Here is a 17,593-nt window from a genome sequence, read left to right as displayed (position 1 = left end):
CTATATGCCCTAAAAATTCATAATACCCCCATACACCACTATAACTCACCCATACACCACTCTGGCTCCTCCCCCTCCCATACACCACTCTGGCTCCTCCCCCCTCCCATACACCACTCTGCCTCCTCCCCCTCCCATATACCACTCTGCCTTCTCCCCTCCTATACATCACTTTGGCTCCTCTCCTCCCATACACCACTCTGGCTCCTCCCCCTCCCATACTCCACTCTGGCTCCTCCCATACTCCACTCTGCCTCCTCCCATACATCACGTTGGCTCCTCTCCCTCCCATACATCACTTTGCCTCCTCCCCCCTCCCATACTCCACTCTGCCTCCTGTGAACCTCCGTTTCTGACAAGACACCAGGGAGCCGGGTAGAGAGGCAGAGTGGCGTATGAGAGGGGGAGGAGCCAGAGTGGTGTATTGGAGGGTGGCTCCCATACACCCCTCTGACTCCTCCCCCCTCCCATACACCGCTCTGCCTCTCTACCCAGCTCCGTTACTGAAGGCACTTTCATTGCAGCTTCATAGAAGCCACAGTGTAAGTGAAGGGCAGTAACGGAGTCTGTCTGTGCGATGCAGACCCTCACCGGCTATCACAGAGGATGATTCTCTGTCAGCCGGTGAGGGTCTGCATCGCACAGACAGACTCCGTTACTCACCTTCACTTACACTGAGGCTTCTATGAAGCTGCAGGGAAAGTGCCTGTCAGTAACGGTGCCGGGTAGAGAGGCAGAGTGATGTATGGGAGGGGGGAGGAGGCAAATGGGAGGGGGAGAGACGGAAGTGAGAGACCGGCCAACAGCGAGGGGAATCCAGGTCTCCTGCAGCGTTGCGGGGATCTGAATTCCGGTGTTATAATCCGATCTCTGTTTGAGGTCGGATTATATAAGGAGAGGAGTTTTTCAGAGCATTTGCTCTGAAAAAAACCTCTTTTTATAATCGCTAAAAATCGATCCGATTAATCGATGATGAAATTCGTTGACAACGATTTTCATTATCGATTATCGATTTTATCGATTAGTTGTTTCAGCCCTACTAATACCCCTTATCTACCACTGTGCCCTTGATATGCCCCCCCCCCCGTGCTCCAAACTCCTTGGTGTCTTGTAGGGGAAGCCGGTGAGCCCCAGATATGCCTAGTACCCACTATATACCACTGTGCCCTTGAAATGCGCCCCCGTGCTCCAGACTCCTCGTGTCTAGTAGGGGAAGCCTGTGAGCGTCTGCGCGATGTGCGTAGACAACCTCTGTATCTGGACGGTCTTTTTGCTGGAGCTTCTGTGACTGAGCACCGGAAGGTCATGTGATGCCGGCGCTCAATCATGGAAGCCCCAGTGGAAGTGCCAGCGGTAGCAGAGGAGGTCTGCGCGCGTTGCACAAACCTCCACCGGCTGCCAGAGAGAATGATCCGGGTCCCCTGCAGCGCTGTGGTGGATCCTCCTCTCTGACAGCCGCCGAACGTTGCGCAATGCGCGCAGACCACCTCCACTGTGGCTTTTATGGTGGAGCACCGGAAGGTCAGATCACGCTGGTGCTCCATCATAGTAGCCCTGGCGGAGGTGGAGGACAGTAGCAGAGGTTGTCAGCGAGCATCGCACAGATGCCCGCTGGCTGTCAGAAAGAAGGATTCGGGTCCCCTGCAGCTCTTTGGGGGATCTGGATCTTAGTTTTATTATCAGACCTCTATTTGGGGTCGGGTAATAAAACAAGGGGTTTTTTTTCAGAGCATTTGCGCTGGAAAAAACCCTCATCTTATAATAGATAAAATCAATTCAACTAATCGATAATTAAATTTGTTGGCAACAATTTTCATTATTGATTATTGTTGATTAGTTGTTGCAGCACTAATATATATTCATGGATGAGAATCCTTTTATTAACATGTAGTTATAGTTGTTGTTCTGAAGCTAGCTGAACTTTTTTTTTTTCTTTCTGTATTTACATAGCCACATTTACACACACCATCCACACTCTTATTGTTGCCTGCGTCATCTGAACACTGGGAAACTATGTTGCATCCTGGGGATCAGTTAACATACTGGGCCTCACTGAGAGCCATTCAGTCCCTCTGCCCATTTACCGAGTGCAGAGAGAATGGTCAATGGAATGAGGCAGCGGCCTGTAAGTTTCAAAATGTTCAAATCTTTCAAGACTTTTCAAATCAGCAGGAGTGATTTGATTAAAAAAAATTAAAATCCCAAAGGACCCTAAGCATTGTGTTAGGTAAATAAGCCTTTCAGCAGCATTTTGGATGAGTTGCAGAGAAGGGGGTTTAGACAAAGGAATACCAAAGGTTATTCTAAAAACTGGCCAGTGCCTAAAAAGTGAATAATCTTTACACACCATCTAAAGACGGAAAGATTTCTGGATCATCTGCATATAGGAAGTCTAATAAGTTGATTCATTTTCTCGGAAATTTAATGTAAAGAGCAGAGGGCCGATGACTGACCCTTGAGGGACGCCAACAGAAAATGGATGAGAACATGTCTTGCTGCAGAAAGTAACAGAATGATTAGAAAGATATGATGAGAAGATGGATCTACAGGAGCAGGGGTGTAACTAGAAATGCCCCAGGCCCCCCCTACAGCTCATCTGGGCCACCATTGCCGAAAAGCAGCTTCTCTGTGCCCCTTGCCCCCCCTTTCCAACATATTCTGGCACACAATATGTAAACACACACAAATTACACACACTTACTGATACTCACTAACACACGCAAATACTAATTCTAACACACACTCCATCTCACCCTACTTACACATACAGGTTCGCACACTCACAAACATACATGCTCACATTCATACGTACATACATGCATGCAAAAGTCAAGGGGGACAGGTTGAGTGCAAGGAAATTTTCCTTAATTTGTAGGGGGAAAGGCATTTTGTCTGGGCTAAGTGGTGGTGGCGGCGTAGATGGATGTTGCAAAGAAGTGGAGTCCTGTTTCTGTGAGATAGGATTGTGGTGTAGGGATGGAGAAGCTAATTGAAGGTGAGGGTGTCCTGTATTAGAAGAAAGGAAGGATGAGGGTGAATAATTAGTTTAACAAGAAAGAGGACAGAATTGTAGGAATGTAGCATAAATTCTTGGTGTATAAAATCTCAGCTAGATTTGTGTTTTCGGAGTACAGCCTTGGAAGCCATTCTGGAGGAAGATGATGTCTTTTGCTATTTGTTCGTAGATGTTAAGGTTGTCGGGGATAGAACCTAATACATCTAATTTGCATGCATTGTCTTTAATTTGTACCCAAAGGTAATTTAATCATGCCCTTCTTTTTCTTTTTAGATAATTGGACTCCTAAACGTCTTTACACCTCAGAGGTCTCTGGAAGAGTTCCAAGACTTGTAAGTTTCTAATATCCTGATTGGGCTTGAAAAAAGTTTGTAGGATTTAAGAGATTTGATCAGGACTGTGTCCTGTATAATTGCTAGTAAAAGCTGACCAGTTTTAACAATCTGTACTGTAATTGTTAGTGCCAATGAGGCTTGTTGCGTTGAGTCATTTATTCAGAGTACGTAGGAGGAATCCGCAAGCACGAAGCATAATCACGCTCTGAAGCAGGTGTAGTGTTGGTGTAGTAGTGGGGTGATAGTGTAGGATTGATTTTTAGGGGATAATTTGGTGGTTGCTGGGACAAGAAGCCAGGGCTATAGGCCTGGCTAAGACAGTAAGGAGAGTCTGGAAGTGCAAGGGTTTACGACAGCAGATCCCTGGCTTCTTGTCCCAGCAACCACCAAATTATCCCCTAAAATCATTCCTACACTATCACCCCACTACTACACCAATACTTTATATCTGGGCATCTTAGGTTACTCCAAACAAGACAGAATTACAGTTTTAAAGGTTAATGCAAAATACATAAATAATTAACTCTTCTGTAGCATGTTCTACCTGAGCTTTCTTCAGAGTAGTGACTTCACATTACAGAACAAAGACCAGAGCTGATTAAATTAATCTGAAAAAAGGTTTCACAGTGTTGTTTACAATAATACAGAAACAAATGCCGTACAGAAAATAAGGGTTACAAATTGTCAGAACAGTTCACAAAATAGTAGAAAACACTAGAAATCTTTACATACAATTACTGATATAAAAGTCCTTGTGGGAGATTCAGAAGGTCAGGCACTTCACACAAAAACTTCATTTCATTGAACAAGCTTAGAAAGTGATCTATGATCACTTTCTTCCCTTAAACAGTGTTGCTGTAATGCCTCGATCACGAGGGATTCATCGGCACCGAACACTCACCACAGAACGCGCTGTGACTGCTCCGGAGAGCAATGATTTTGCCACTTGCAAGATGGCGGCGCGTCTTTTTTTTTTTTTTTTAAGTTGGAAAAGTTCGCCAGAGGGTCTCCAGACCCTCTAGAGAACTCTGGCTCCACTTGCAGGTTGAATACAGGTACTGCATTCAACCATGCAAGTCAATGGAGCCCAGCTTTCTAATCACAATGTGATTTGTAAAATATTTCAAAAATAATTTTTAAAAAATATATTAAAATCTTGACATGGAAAGAGTTAAAGTAAAAGCACTTCAAATACCGAAGGGGTGTCTAATTAAAAAAAAAAAAGGTTTGATAGGGTAAATTGGAGTGGTCGAGCTCAAAGATAGGGCATAGGCACTGGCTGACCAAAATGGGGAAAGAAGTGCACTTCCCAAATGTGGTCTTTTAACCCCAAACACCAGACAAACCCGTGCATGGGTGGTATCGCTCTACTCGGGAGATGTTGCTGGACACACATTGGAGGTGTTTGATAAATTTATACCCAAAGTGCAGTTTGTGTGAAAAAATTTAATTTCAAATACCTTAGGGTGTCTAGTTTTCAAAAATATATGGTTTGATGGGGTAAATTGAATTAGCCGGCTTCAAAGATGGTCCTATTAGGACATGGGGGCAATAGGATCAGATGTAAAAGTTCTAAGTTAAAAAATGCGCACTTCCTAAAATTGGCGTTTTACCTCCCAAACAACCCGACAAACCCACGCATGGGGGGTATCACTCTACTCGGGAGATGTTGCTGAACACATATTGGGGTCTTGTTTGAAGTGCAATTTTAGTGATAAAAAAACCACAAATTAATTACTACCACAAAGTTTGACAAAGGGTGGTAGTAGAATTAGTGCATGGAAAGGGTTAAAATACCACCATTTGAAATACCTTACGGTGTCTAGTTTTCAAAAATATATGGTTTGATGGGATAAATTGCATTGGCCTGCTTCAAAGATACCCGAAATAGCACATGGGGCAGAAAAAAAGTTTTTAAAACGGCAAAATGCTATTTGTACTTATTGCCCAATAACTTGCAGAAAAGAGCAAAAAAAAAAAACATAAAAACATTGGATATTTCTAAGCTCAGGACAAATAGTAGAATCTATTTAGCAGTTTTTTTCATTAGCTTTTTTGGATGAGTAAAATATTTTTCGGGTCAGAAAATGTGTGTTTTTTTTCATCATATTTCTTTATTTTTTAAAGGAAATTAGATAATGTCCTGAAAAAAACAAATAACTTGTGTGGGTACACTAAATGAGTGAAGAGAAAATTAAATCTTAACACGAGCACCGCAAAAGTGTTAAAACAGCCTTGGTCCCAAAGGGTACAAAAGGTAAAAAAAAACAGTCTTGTCCTTAAGGGGTTAATGTCATTATCCAAGACCCATTTATTTTTTTATAGAGAAAACAAGAGACCAGACCCCCATGGGCCTTTCTACATGTTTTTTCCTTTTGTTAAAATATGATTTGCTTTGGCTTTACTTAACGGGAACTCCCGCCACACGTCTTATTACTTTTTATATATTATTTACTTCTATCACATGCGGCAATATACTGGATCTATGCTGGTTAGAAATGTGTATATGTAGCTATTGAACTGTATCCTGTTGCAATCGTATAATCATTGAAACATCTGTGGAGTTATAGCCCCATCATCACTGTTTACTGATGTTAGTGAGACATACAAACTAACAACCACTTCTCACTGCTGATTTCTGTTCAAACACTTTCCCTGTTATGTGATCATGTGGTTCCTTATCTACACGTATACTTTAGATTACACTGGCCAATATGCACATAGTTAATGTGTTTTATAATATGAAGTATTACATTATAGTATGAAGGTGTTATTGTCCCACTAGGTTCTACCAAACTGAAACGTGTATCCTGGTGGTATGTTTGGTTACTAGGGGCGTAACTTTTAGATTGTCGGCATGTTGGTCCCTGTCATTAACCCCAGGGGTTTTTGGTACCTCAAAGCCCGGAGCAATTTTGCCATTTTTGCGCTATGTCGGTTCAGAGATGATTCTCTTTTCCTGTGAATAGTGTACCCTTGTAAACTATATATTGGTTTTTTTCAAAGAGAGATAGAGCTTTCTTTTGATACCATAGTTGGATGATTAGCTGAAAATTTAGAATGAGAAATTTAGTAAAAACTAGCGAAAAAGTTAAAAAAAAAAATTTCTTTTTTCTATTTTCCCTCTGAATCCTCACAAAATTAGGTAAAGTGATGGAATATCCCCTCCAAGTTTATCAATTCAGGTGTCCTGATTTCAGAAATACCTAATTTATATAGATTTTACATACTTTCCCAGCACCAGGGAGCATACTATAAAGTGTACATTTTTTGTATAGTTTTTATGCCTATGGCTTAATGGGTTTGGGGGTTGTGAATGGGCACAGGAGGGTTATACTGGCTAGATGTTATGCTAGGGCAATGGGATGTAAGGTTTTTAAAAAACATATATTTTTGCATTTTTTATATATTTTTTTTTACACACAGATGGTTAGAGGTCCTCCTTAGGGACATCCTGAACATTATAATTTTTTTAGTATTATTTATATTTTAATGATTTTTTTTTTACTAATTTTTTTAAATGAATTAACTTTTTTTTCTGCTTTTCTGTTTCAGGATGGGAGGGGGAGTGAGAGACATGGTTTCTCACTCCCCTCCCTGCGATCACCCTGCACTTATCACACTGTGATCTCTATGCAAGTCCTCACAGACGTGCATAGAGATTGCAGAGTCTGTGCCTCATCGCAGGACAGGATATCCCCTGAACTTCCGGGTTACGTCAGCAATGACGCAACCCGGAAGGGAATGCCCGATCGGGCATTTGAAACTGCGCGATCGGGCAGTTTGAAATGTAACAGCTTTCCGGCTTTCATGCCGGGAGCTGTTACCGGCGATGCCGGCTTCTGCTGTCAGTGGGGAGTCCAGGCTGTCAGACAGCGTGATCTCCTGTGCAGCGGCAGGGATGTGTCACTGACACTGCACTGACACTACCGGTACGTCCATAGGGGTTTTTTACTAGGCGTTTTTTGGACGTCCCGGTACGTCCATAGGGGATTGAAGGGGTTAAAGTCTGGACCCCCCTTCCTAACCAAAGGGACACAGGCAATTCAGTAGTGGTACCTAACCATAGCGTGTTAAGTGAGTCAGGTAGGAGGCAATATTCTCTATTACTGAGATCTCGTTATGCCACCGCAAAGGTAGTCCGCCTCTACAAATTAGTCGTCGTCCCCCCCCCGGGCCTTCAGACACCAGACGAACCGACAAAAAATCCTGCACCGCTGACACCGGACAAAAACGCAAACCCCTGGACACAAATTCAAAGTCCTCCGTCAAAACACCCCCAGAAACTCGCTTACTAGGGTTAACCAATTCCCCTATCCGCATAGCCCAAAAAACGCCAGCAACAACTGAACCTCAAAATCTGAAACACACATGGACCCCAAACAAACGAACCAGCAACCCTGCCGACACCGCGCTCCTAACATCCCTAGAAACCACACCCCGCCGCCATCCTTTCACAGCCTGCCTGACAAGTAAAATCTGACAACCCCATCATCTTGTACAGAAAACTAAGGCCCGACAGGCGAGCGGACGCCGCTGACGGGGATACCCCGGCCAAGTCCCACCTACACAGGAGGAAAAGCAAACCTTGAACCCGACCAGCATGAGAAGGTAAATCTCCACATTCCCCTTCAAATGCCGCCCATTCATCCCACACCTTACCATATCTGCCCGAAGTGGCCGTGGACACCGAACCACGGATCCATTGCGTAACTGCTCCAACCCAAGGGCCCAAAGTTCACTGGACACGGTACCCCCTCCTCGTCTGCATATGGTGCTGTAGCTCTAAACTCCACCCACAGAAAGCGAGAGAGAGCATCAGCCCACAATTTTCATACCAAGGTGGAAGACTCTGTCAAATTATTGATAGCCTCAACCACCCCAAAGTTGTCACAATGAAACATGACCCCTAAGTTGTCACAATGAAACATAACCCGTCTATCCTTAAGAAGGTCCCCCCACAACTCAACCACCATCGGTATGGGGAAAAAGCTCCAGGAACGCCAGGTTCCTCGTAAGCCCCAAATCCCTCCAAGAGTTCGGCCACTTCTCGGCTCACCACCACAGAATCTATATCAGTTCCGTGAAAACTAAAGCACGTAGTTAACCCCTCCGTCTTATCCGGAGCAAGGGGCGCCCTAAAATGCCGCATCACAGCCTACACAGTTTGCAAGAGGTGAAGACAATCCCCAGCGCCCCCAACCCCAATACACGAAAAAATCATGGAGGCCATACCCACCTCCTACTCCAAAAAAGTAAAATCCAGATATCGAGCAACCCATATGGAGTCTCATATCAACATAAAATTAACCCTCGAATTGGCAACCCAGTAAGAGATGACAGCCTGGGTGAACCGGAAGCAAGCGAACAACCCCCTCGATATCGGTCTTCGCCAGCAGGGCTCCCTGAACTGCCGCCCAAATCATCGGAACCGCCTTATCAGACGACGCATACTCAACTGTGCACAACTCAGCTGAAATAGCATCCTCGCCCTTCACTCCCAAATCATCTCGCTCCCCACCCTTAGCCTCTTGAAGCAGCAGGCGTGAGGGTGGGCTCCACCGCAACTTGAGCATTTGTGCTTAAAGCGGCACAACACCCCCCACACACTTATCCTGCCCATCATTGAACTGATAGCAACACCCCGGCCGCCACTGACTTACACTGCGCTTACACACACACACACACACACACACACCTGCCTGAGCCACACTATTTACCATCCAAATAGCTATTGTGACGGTAACAACTTGTACCCCAACTAGGTACATCCGCCAAACGTTGAAGGACACCCCCCACCGGACACCAGAGCTGCTCTGCCTCTGTGGCTAGCCGAAGCTAAGCTACACAGAATGGGTATTGTCCTGAAAACGACAATATAAGTGATCATAGCCGAAGCCACAGCTCTTCGGGAACCTCGATGGCACTGTAATATACAGAAGTATAGTAATACAGCGTGTGACAGAACCCTCCATCACTGGGGTCCCTGGAGAGGCCTGAGAGCCGGCCTTCTCCCTATCGACTATGGGCCCAGGCCTTGTAGAGACTTCTGTGTGTGGATACAGGGGTTCAGTTTCTGCTGATGTTCCCCATGTTTTAGCACTCACAGTTTTGAGACTCTAACGTCAGCTGGACATCCTGTGGTAGGAAGAAGGCTGATTGTCTTAGCATTGTTAATTGTATAGGTGTGAGGTGTTTCCCCTGTTATTGTGTGAGTTAGCCCTTGTCTTAAGACCCCCTGTAGGTATGACTAGGTGTCGCTGCTGCATACCTAATTATTAATTACATAACAGGTAGCTGTTAACGTTTGGTGGGAGTACCCAGTCGGGGTACAGGTCGGTCCCGTGACACAGCGCTCTACCTCCCTGATAAGGGCAGCACCGAGGCTCACCTCAATAACAAGATGAGACCTGTATTGAGGTGAAACAGGAACTCTATTTGGGAAACACACAGGCTTATATATAGGTTAGGTGAGAAACAAACCATAAAGCATGTCCACATCTTCCGCCCAGCCCAGACAGTCTGGTGCCACTATTAGGCCACCAAGCCCCGCAATGTCCGAATAACTTTAGCTGTCATTCTCGGGGTGATAGCAGGGTACCGGCAACAGTTCAGTTTCCTCAGGACGGACCGCGTACGCACCGCGTACGCACGCCGGCTGATCTCCGCCCTCCTGGCGGTCTAAGCACACATACACCAACACCAATACACACATACACCTGGACAGGCTCTGCCACACCGACACCCAAATACACACACCAGGACAAGCTCTGCCACACCGACACCCAAGCACACATACACCAACACCCAAACACACACAAACCAGGACAGGCTCTGCCACACCGACAACCAAACGCACACCAGGACAAGCTCTGCCACACTGACACCCAAGCACACACACACTAGGACAGGCTCTGCCACATCGACAACCAAACACACACACCAGGACAGGCTCTGCCACGCCGACACCAAAACACACACACCAGGACAGGCTCTGCCACGCCGACTCCCAAACTCACACACACACACACACCAGGACAGGCTCTGCCACACCGACACCCAAACACACACCAAGACAGACTCTGACACCCAGACACACACACATACATACACCAGGACCGGCTCTGTCACACCGACACCTAAACACAAGCACACCAGGACAAGCTCTGCCACACCGACACCCAAACACATAGCAGAACAAGCTCTGCCACAATGAAGCATAAAAAATGTACAGTATTTGCTCGTTTATAAGATGACCTTGATTATAAGATGACCCCCTCAAAATTTGAATATTAATTTAGGAAAAAGAAAAAGCCTGAATATAAGACTACCATATAGGAAATAAGTTTTACTAGTAAATATTCACATGCAAGCTATTTTTTCATATTTAATAAAAACTATGATTGACAAAAATGCATTTTTGTTTTTATTTGCCTACCTACCCCCAGTTATGTACATCTGCCCCCAGGCTTGCCACTCTACCCCCAAAAAATGCCTTATACCCCCTATATGCCACTCTACCCCCAAGAAATGCCTTATACCCCCCTATATGCCACTCTGCCTCCCTGATATGCCTCTTGACCCCCTATTTGCCACTCTGCCCCAGATATGCCTTATACTCCCTATATGCCACTCTGCCTCCCTGATATTCCTTGAACACCCTATATGCGACGCTTACCCCCCACACACACTACTTACCAGTGCTTCCCTAGACTTGATGCCGGCGCTCCGTCATAGATGCCCCAGCAGAAGTGCCGGCAGCACCGGAGGTTGTCTGCGTGCATCTCACAGACTTCCACCGGTTCTTAGTCTTGTAGTCAGACCTCCTATTTGAGGTCTGATTAGAAGACAACCTCGAATATAAGACTATTATTTTTCAGAGCATTTGCTCCGGAAAAAACCTTGTCTTATAATCGAGCAAATACGATATTTTCTACCCTGCTTTATCGTTAACTGCCCTGTGACGGGAACGACCTTTACCCCTACTGGGTACACCCGCCAGATGATCCTCCCTTCTCTCCATGGCCACCAGAAACCCGAGCCTTCAACTGTCAGGCAGGACTTGCATCAAAGACAGCAGGAAACATAGCTCTTTGGGAACCTCTGCGGCACTGTAGTATACAGAAGCATAGCAATACAGCGCTTTACCGCCCTGACAAGGACAGCCCCTGTGTATTGATGCCCCAGCAAGGCCCCCTTTAGTATTGATTTATGTGATGCCCCAGCCAACCCCCTCCCTTGTGTAGTGATGCCCCAAGCCACACACACCCCTGTTTAAATTGATTTTGTAATGCCAAAGCCCAGCCACTCCCCCTTTTGTATTTAATTTTGTCCCAAGGCACTTTTTCGCCCCCCCCCCCTTGATTATGGGTCTGCTTTCCTATAACCCCTAACTATTTTTTTGGTAATGCTTTGAATTTTGTGGATGCTTTGAATTTCCCAGTTTCCCAGTTGGCCAGTCTAGCCCTGAGAAGGTACAGTTCTCCATGAATTTGTTAATGTCATTATCCAAGACTCATTTTTTTTTAATTTTATTTATAGAAAAACCAGAGACCACACCCCCATGGGTGTTATGGCCCACTTAATCAGACCTGTCGAGGGCACTAGTGAAGAATTTACATGAAAATACATAAGGCTGCCTAAAGCATGCAGTTTGTAGAATACGAAAAAACCTAAATAACCGCACACTCTGTGGATGTTTTAAACAATCCATGTGTGTGAATAAATAGTAAATAATGTATGCACAAGAAGTCTTTGAAGTGCATGAAAGAAATGGATCCAAATATATAAAAAACAAAATATAAACACTGTATAGTGTAAGTAAATTAATATGGAGGCTATATATACGAAAAGACAGCCCCTTTGTTTGTATTCTTCTTAGATATGGACAATTTTTTCGCTTAAGGCAGGTTTTATGTACAAAACAAAAAAACCGGAAGGTAAGTAATATATATATATATATATATATATATATATATATATATATATATATATATATATATATAACAAGTAAAGTTCTGATCTTAATTTGGAGATTCCACTTATGTTCACCATGACCGTATAGCTAATCCATCTAGCAACGTCCCGTTAAAGGTAGATGTTGGTCCCCAGTGGCTTTGTGTACTTTAGGGTGACTACATGTCCCAGATTGTCTGTCTCTCTGAGAGAGAGGGGCGCCAAGCAGTCCCACATGAATACGTTTTCTGCAACGGCTTGTTGCCCCCTCGCTCTCCTCCGCGAGGCCTCTAGCTCCTTCGTGGTGCTGGCATTTCATGCTGAGCATCGGAATATGACTTCATATTCCGGTGCGTAGCTTTGAAGCAGCGAGACGGAGGCCTCCTCCCTACCGACTATGGGCCCTGGCTTTGTAAAGACTTCTGTGTGTAGGTACAGGGGGTCAGTTTCTACTGATTTTCCCTTTTGTACAGGTTTTACTATATTTTCTAAATATTAGAGGACTGTGGAGCTGATATTGATTTTAGATTGGTCCTTTACTTTGCTAACACAGATGATATTTTGCAATTACTTTTCCCTGTGCCCCCTCCAGTTGCACCACTACAGACGTTTACCCCGGTCAAACCATCCGTTTTCCTGGAACTGATTTCGCCCAGCAATAGATAATGGAGGGTTGGACCACATTGTATTGTTAATCCCTTTACTGACCCTGTTGTCTCTGGGAGGCAGATTAAGGGGACGATTGTGTACCCATTGATTTATGTTAATGTGTGCTTTGCTGGCTATATCCAGCCATGTGTGTGAAAAATAAATTCATTTGTTAATACCCTACACCAAGTCTCGGCTAGTGACTGGGAAACGGGAAAGAGTGTATTGTCCCAGGCTAAGGGAGAGCACAAGCCATCTCCGTGACAGATGGCATGTCCTGTGTGTGTTGTCTGGGTGCTGGTCTGGTTTTATGTGGGCAGTGTGGACACAAGGGCTGGTGTATACCTGCAAATACACGGTTTGTATGTCTTATTCAGTTGATCAATACCTGCAATGCTGTTTCCATGTGTTGTTTATTTTAACTATACCTTCAGTGCCGAGTTTTTATTTGAATTCCAATTGATCTATACCTGCAATGCTGGGTTTGTGTGTTAATGTGTTGATCTATACCTGCAATGCTATGTTTCCATACATTATTGTATTCCTGCAAATATAGGGTTTGGGTGTCTTATTCTATTGATCTATACACGAAAGTGCTGTTTTATGCGTTATTTGCTCTATATCTGAAATCCAGGCAGTGAGTAACAGAAGGGTATGGCTTAGTGAATGAGGGGACAAGGGGACTCTGGGTATGATTAAGTGGAGAAGACTCTCAATGTTACGGTAGGGTCAGAAGGAGGGAAGACTGCACTGACTCTCAGTCTTTCCCTAGTCTGCAATCAGTGTGGCAGATATTTTTATTCTTTGGTGCGGAATTGGAGGGAATGATTGCATGCTAGGAAGCGTGGAGCGGGGCCCCATGGAAATGCTTGCATAGGGTCCAATTTTTTTCAATATAAAATGTATTGTCAGCAGGGTCTAATATTAAGTAATTAAGTACACCTGTGCTTCATTGGTTGATGGCAGATGAGCCCCCTCCTGGCGGCCAATAGAGTCACTCGTACAGACTTTTAAAATCCCGGTGCAACAACTTGGCTGGCAGAAACCACTGGTCTCCATGCTCCAACAGTTAAAGGTCCCTACAAGCGACCTTATTGGTCTTTCTTACGGACATTTAACTGTTGGAGCAGGGAGACCAGTGGTCTCTGCCGGCCAAGTTGGTCACGTGCGTTAAAGGGCCGCGCGAGTGCGCCTATTGGTTGCCTGCAGCTGCCTCCTCTGGCATCAACCAATTGGTCTATGCCAGAGGAGGACCGTGCAGGCTACCAATAGTCGTTCGCACGGCCCCTTAACCCCTGAAGGCATACCTATGGATTTCCGCTTCCGTCAACCCCTGCGATGCTGCCTAGATAAGGTATGCTAGATGGGGAAGGGACCAGGGAGATTAGATTCTTCGTGTTGTGTGTCTTTGAGCGTCTTCAGAGTTATGATTTGAGAAATGGGATGAAGATGTTCTCTGTGTGAGCCGTTTGCTTTTCAGATCTAATCAAACATGGCAGGAGGGAATTAAGCAGGGCCTGGGAAATGAGAACAGGTCACCTAGCTATCAGGTAGGTAGGGGATTTTTGGTACCTGTACGCTTCTAATAACACAGTGGGCACGACTACCCCAAAGTTATTAATGTACATGGTGTCCTAACAGCAAAGTACGTGATGTTAAAATATCAGGCAAGAGTTTGCTGCCAGGTTTTATGACCCAGATCTTAAAGTGCCTGGGCTACCCACTCCCCTCCCCGCGTGACACCAAATGGGCGGACTTACAGAGGAAAAAGTAATAAGGGTTCTATAAGAATAGGAACCTGGAATTAAAAACTTAGAATTTCTTTATATTTTGACAAGGGACCATAACATCAAGAAATTCCCAAAGATTATTTTACTTTTGTGGCTCTCACTGTGACGTTCCCACGGATTATTTTACTTTTGTGGCTCTCACCGTGACGTTCCCACTGATTATTTTACTTTTGAGGCTCTCACTGTGACGTTCCCCTTATGCCTTATACCCCCCAGATATCTCATAGTCCCCTCATAGAGTCACAGACCCGCATCACACTGACACCATACTTTTATAAATAAGAACTGGGTTATTCTTCACTGCCCCCAGGATTTACATTCCACTTAGTTTGACCCCCCCCTTTACCTCTAACTGTACCTTAAGTTAACTTTATTAAATTAATTAAATTAACCCTCAGTCCCCATCATTAAATTAACCCTAAACACCCCATTAACCATAACTATCCCTAAATTAACCCTAAATACCCCATCAACCACAACTACCCTAAACACCCCAACAATACGCGTATACAACTTCCGGTGCCGGCACATCCAGTGTAGTTGTATACGCAATACGCGTATACAACTACACTGGATGTGCCGGCACCGGAAGTTGTATACGCGTATTGCGTAGATGTCCCCCGCCGGCCCCGCAAGACACCCGGGATTCTGCTCCGGTAAGTCGGGGGTGGGGGGGGCAGAGGAGGACAGTGGCAGCATATCTCGGGGGGGGGCAGTGGCAGGATATCTCGCGGGGGGGACGGTGGTAGCATATCTCGGGGAGGGAGGACAGTGGCAGCATATCTTTAAAAACTTTTTCTTTAAAAAAGCACCAAACTTTTAGGGTGCGGCCTATATACGGGGGCGGCCTATATACGGGGGCGGCCTATATCCAAGCCAATACGGTAATAAAATACTTACAAAAATGTGAGGGGTGTACTCACTTTTGTGAGATACTGTGTGTGTGTATATATTCTTTTGCATCAACAGCAAAAAATTAACAGATAAAGGAAAGGCTGAACTTGGACTTTTTTCAGCCTATATAACTATGTATAACTATGTATGTATATATGTATGTATATGTATTAGTATATAGTGATAGGGGTTATGCTGCATTATTGTCAATGTCTGTCTTAATGTATGGTGAGAGGGATTACGCTGTACCACCGCCAATGTTTGCTTCAGTATTTAGTGATAGATGTTATGCTGTACCCCCATGAATGTTTGCCTCGGTATATACCCCTACACTAAGTATTGGCTAGTGCTTGGGAGAATATGAAGGGTTAATCCCTTGAGCTATTGAGCATTCACTGCAAGGAGGATTTCTACGGCAGAGTTACTCAGTCTGACTACAGGTCACAAGCTTATCCACAAACAATTGGTGTCCCTGCATTCACTGACTTCCGACCCGATGGCTGACTTCCAGCTATTTGGATGTTTTCCCCTAGATGTTAAAAGATGATTTCATGGGCTTCCCTATGGAGCACCCACTCAACCAGGGTCTCGGGTAGCTCAGGGCCCCCTCTGTCCATTGTATAGAAAGGGACATGATCTGTTTGTGATCTGGTGACACCTGGGTTGTTAGTGGGTTGTGTCAAAGTTCCAATCCAGGATTTGGTTCCACACCATTTCTGTGTGTCTCCCGGTCAGATGCACGGAGCATTTTCACCTTCCTTCAGGACCAATAACTGGTCAGCTTCTGGAAGTCTATATCTGGCTTAAATAGGGTTCCACTTGGTCTCTCTGTTGCCACCCTGTAGCCTTGATGGGTACAGAGTGGCCTAAACATAAATCCACCAAGGGGAAATGATGTTAGCGATTCACACAAGGATAAGTCTTTTTGTAGGAAATAATGTATCCGGCGCTGGGCAAGGCTAGACCCAGCAGGCCCCCGAGCCCAAGGACTCCAGGGCACGGAGGATTCCATGACAGGTACTCTAGTTAAGGTACTTACGAACAGTAGATTAAACTGTGAGTTGTGAGTGTTTTAACCAGGGCTGGTTTAGAGTCGAATCGTGTGAGAAGCGTATAAGTGTGACTTTTAATCATTATTTTCTAGTGGAGACAGGTGGTGATTTTTCAACCCTTTTACCCCCCACTTGGAGTAGTGCACGTATGTGACACTTCCCGCAGTCTGTCATAAGTACATGCAAACTATAATCCAATATGCCTGTAACATGCAAATAGGGGCTGGTGTATGATCAATTAAATGTTCAGGTTTTCCTTCAGCGATTAGTGTTTTGTTATCTCCTTGATGGAACTGATATGGATAATTTTGATTTCTCTGTAACTGTGGTAGCTTGTTCTTAATCCCTAGAATAATGGGTTTCAACATTTGTATATCGAAGAAACAATGGTTTTGTTTTCCAGAAAACATAAGGTAAACTAATCATAGCATAGTTCTCATTTTTGGTGATGATACAAACTGTTACAAATTATCACACTCTCTTGTTAATAATTTCCAGACTACAGTGCTCTCATGTAATTGGTGATAAACTAGGTATTATTATTGAAAGTTGTCATTCCAGTATTCAAAAAAAGTTTTTCTTTTGAACCAGGTACATAGTGATGGAGCTCATGGATGCCAATTTGTGCCAAGTGATACAGATGGAGCTAGACCATGAACGCATGTCATACCTTCTGTATCAGATGTTGTGTGGGATCAAGCACCTACACTCTGCAGGGATCATACACAGAGTGAGTCTGATCTTTTTCTTTTCTTCAAGGAATACCAAAAGATTTTAATGGCTGTTGTAGTAAGCAAATTTGATTTAATGGTATATTTCTGGGGGTTGTCGCGCCAGGTCTGACCCAGGGCAGTTCACTATTTGTCATAACTATCAAGATGCAGAGGACCACCTGCTCCACTG

The 17,593-nt window shown here is 44.6% G+C and overlaps 1 protein-coding gene across 3 annotated transcripts in view; it reads left to right on the top strand.

Annotated features, from left to right (window-relative positions):
* Window positions 1-17,593, top strand: part of MAPK8 (mitogen-activated protein kinase 8) — an 80,693-nt gene that overhangs the window by 32,212 nt on the left and 30,888 nt on the right. For all 3 annotated transcript variants that reach the window (XM_053450658.1, XM_053450660.1, XM_053450659.1), the window contains 2 exons: window positions 3,290-3,348; window positions 17,282-17,420. In XM_053450658.1, coding sequence (XP_053306633.1) covers window positions 3,290-3,348; window positions 17,282-17,420 — 198 coding nt within the window. The remainder of the gene's footprint in view (window positions 1-3,289; window positions 3,349-17,281; window positions 17,421-17,593) is intronic.

The sequence above is a fragment of the Spea bombifrons genome, chromosome 11, assembly GCF_027358695.1.
Source record: "Spea bombifrons isolate aSpeBom1 chromosome 11, aSpeBom1.2.pri, whole genome shotgun sequence".
Taxonomy (NCBI): domain Eukaryota; kingdom Metazoa; phylum Chordata; class Amphibia; order Anura; family Pelobatidae; genus Spea; species Spea bombifrons.
Note: the sequence above shows the minus strand (reverse complement) of the source record. Positions and strands in the feature narration are given on the sequence as shown.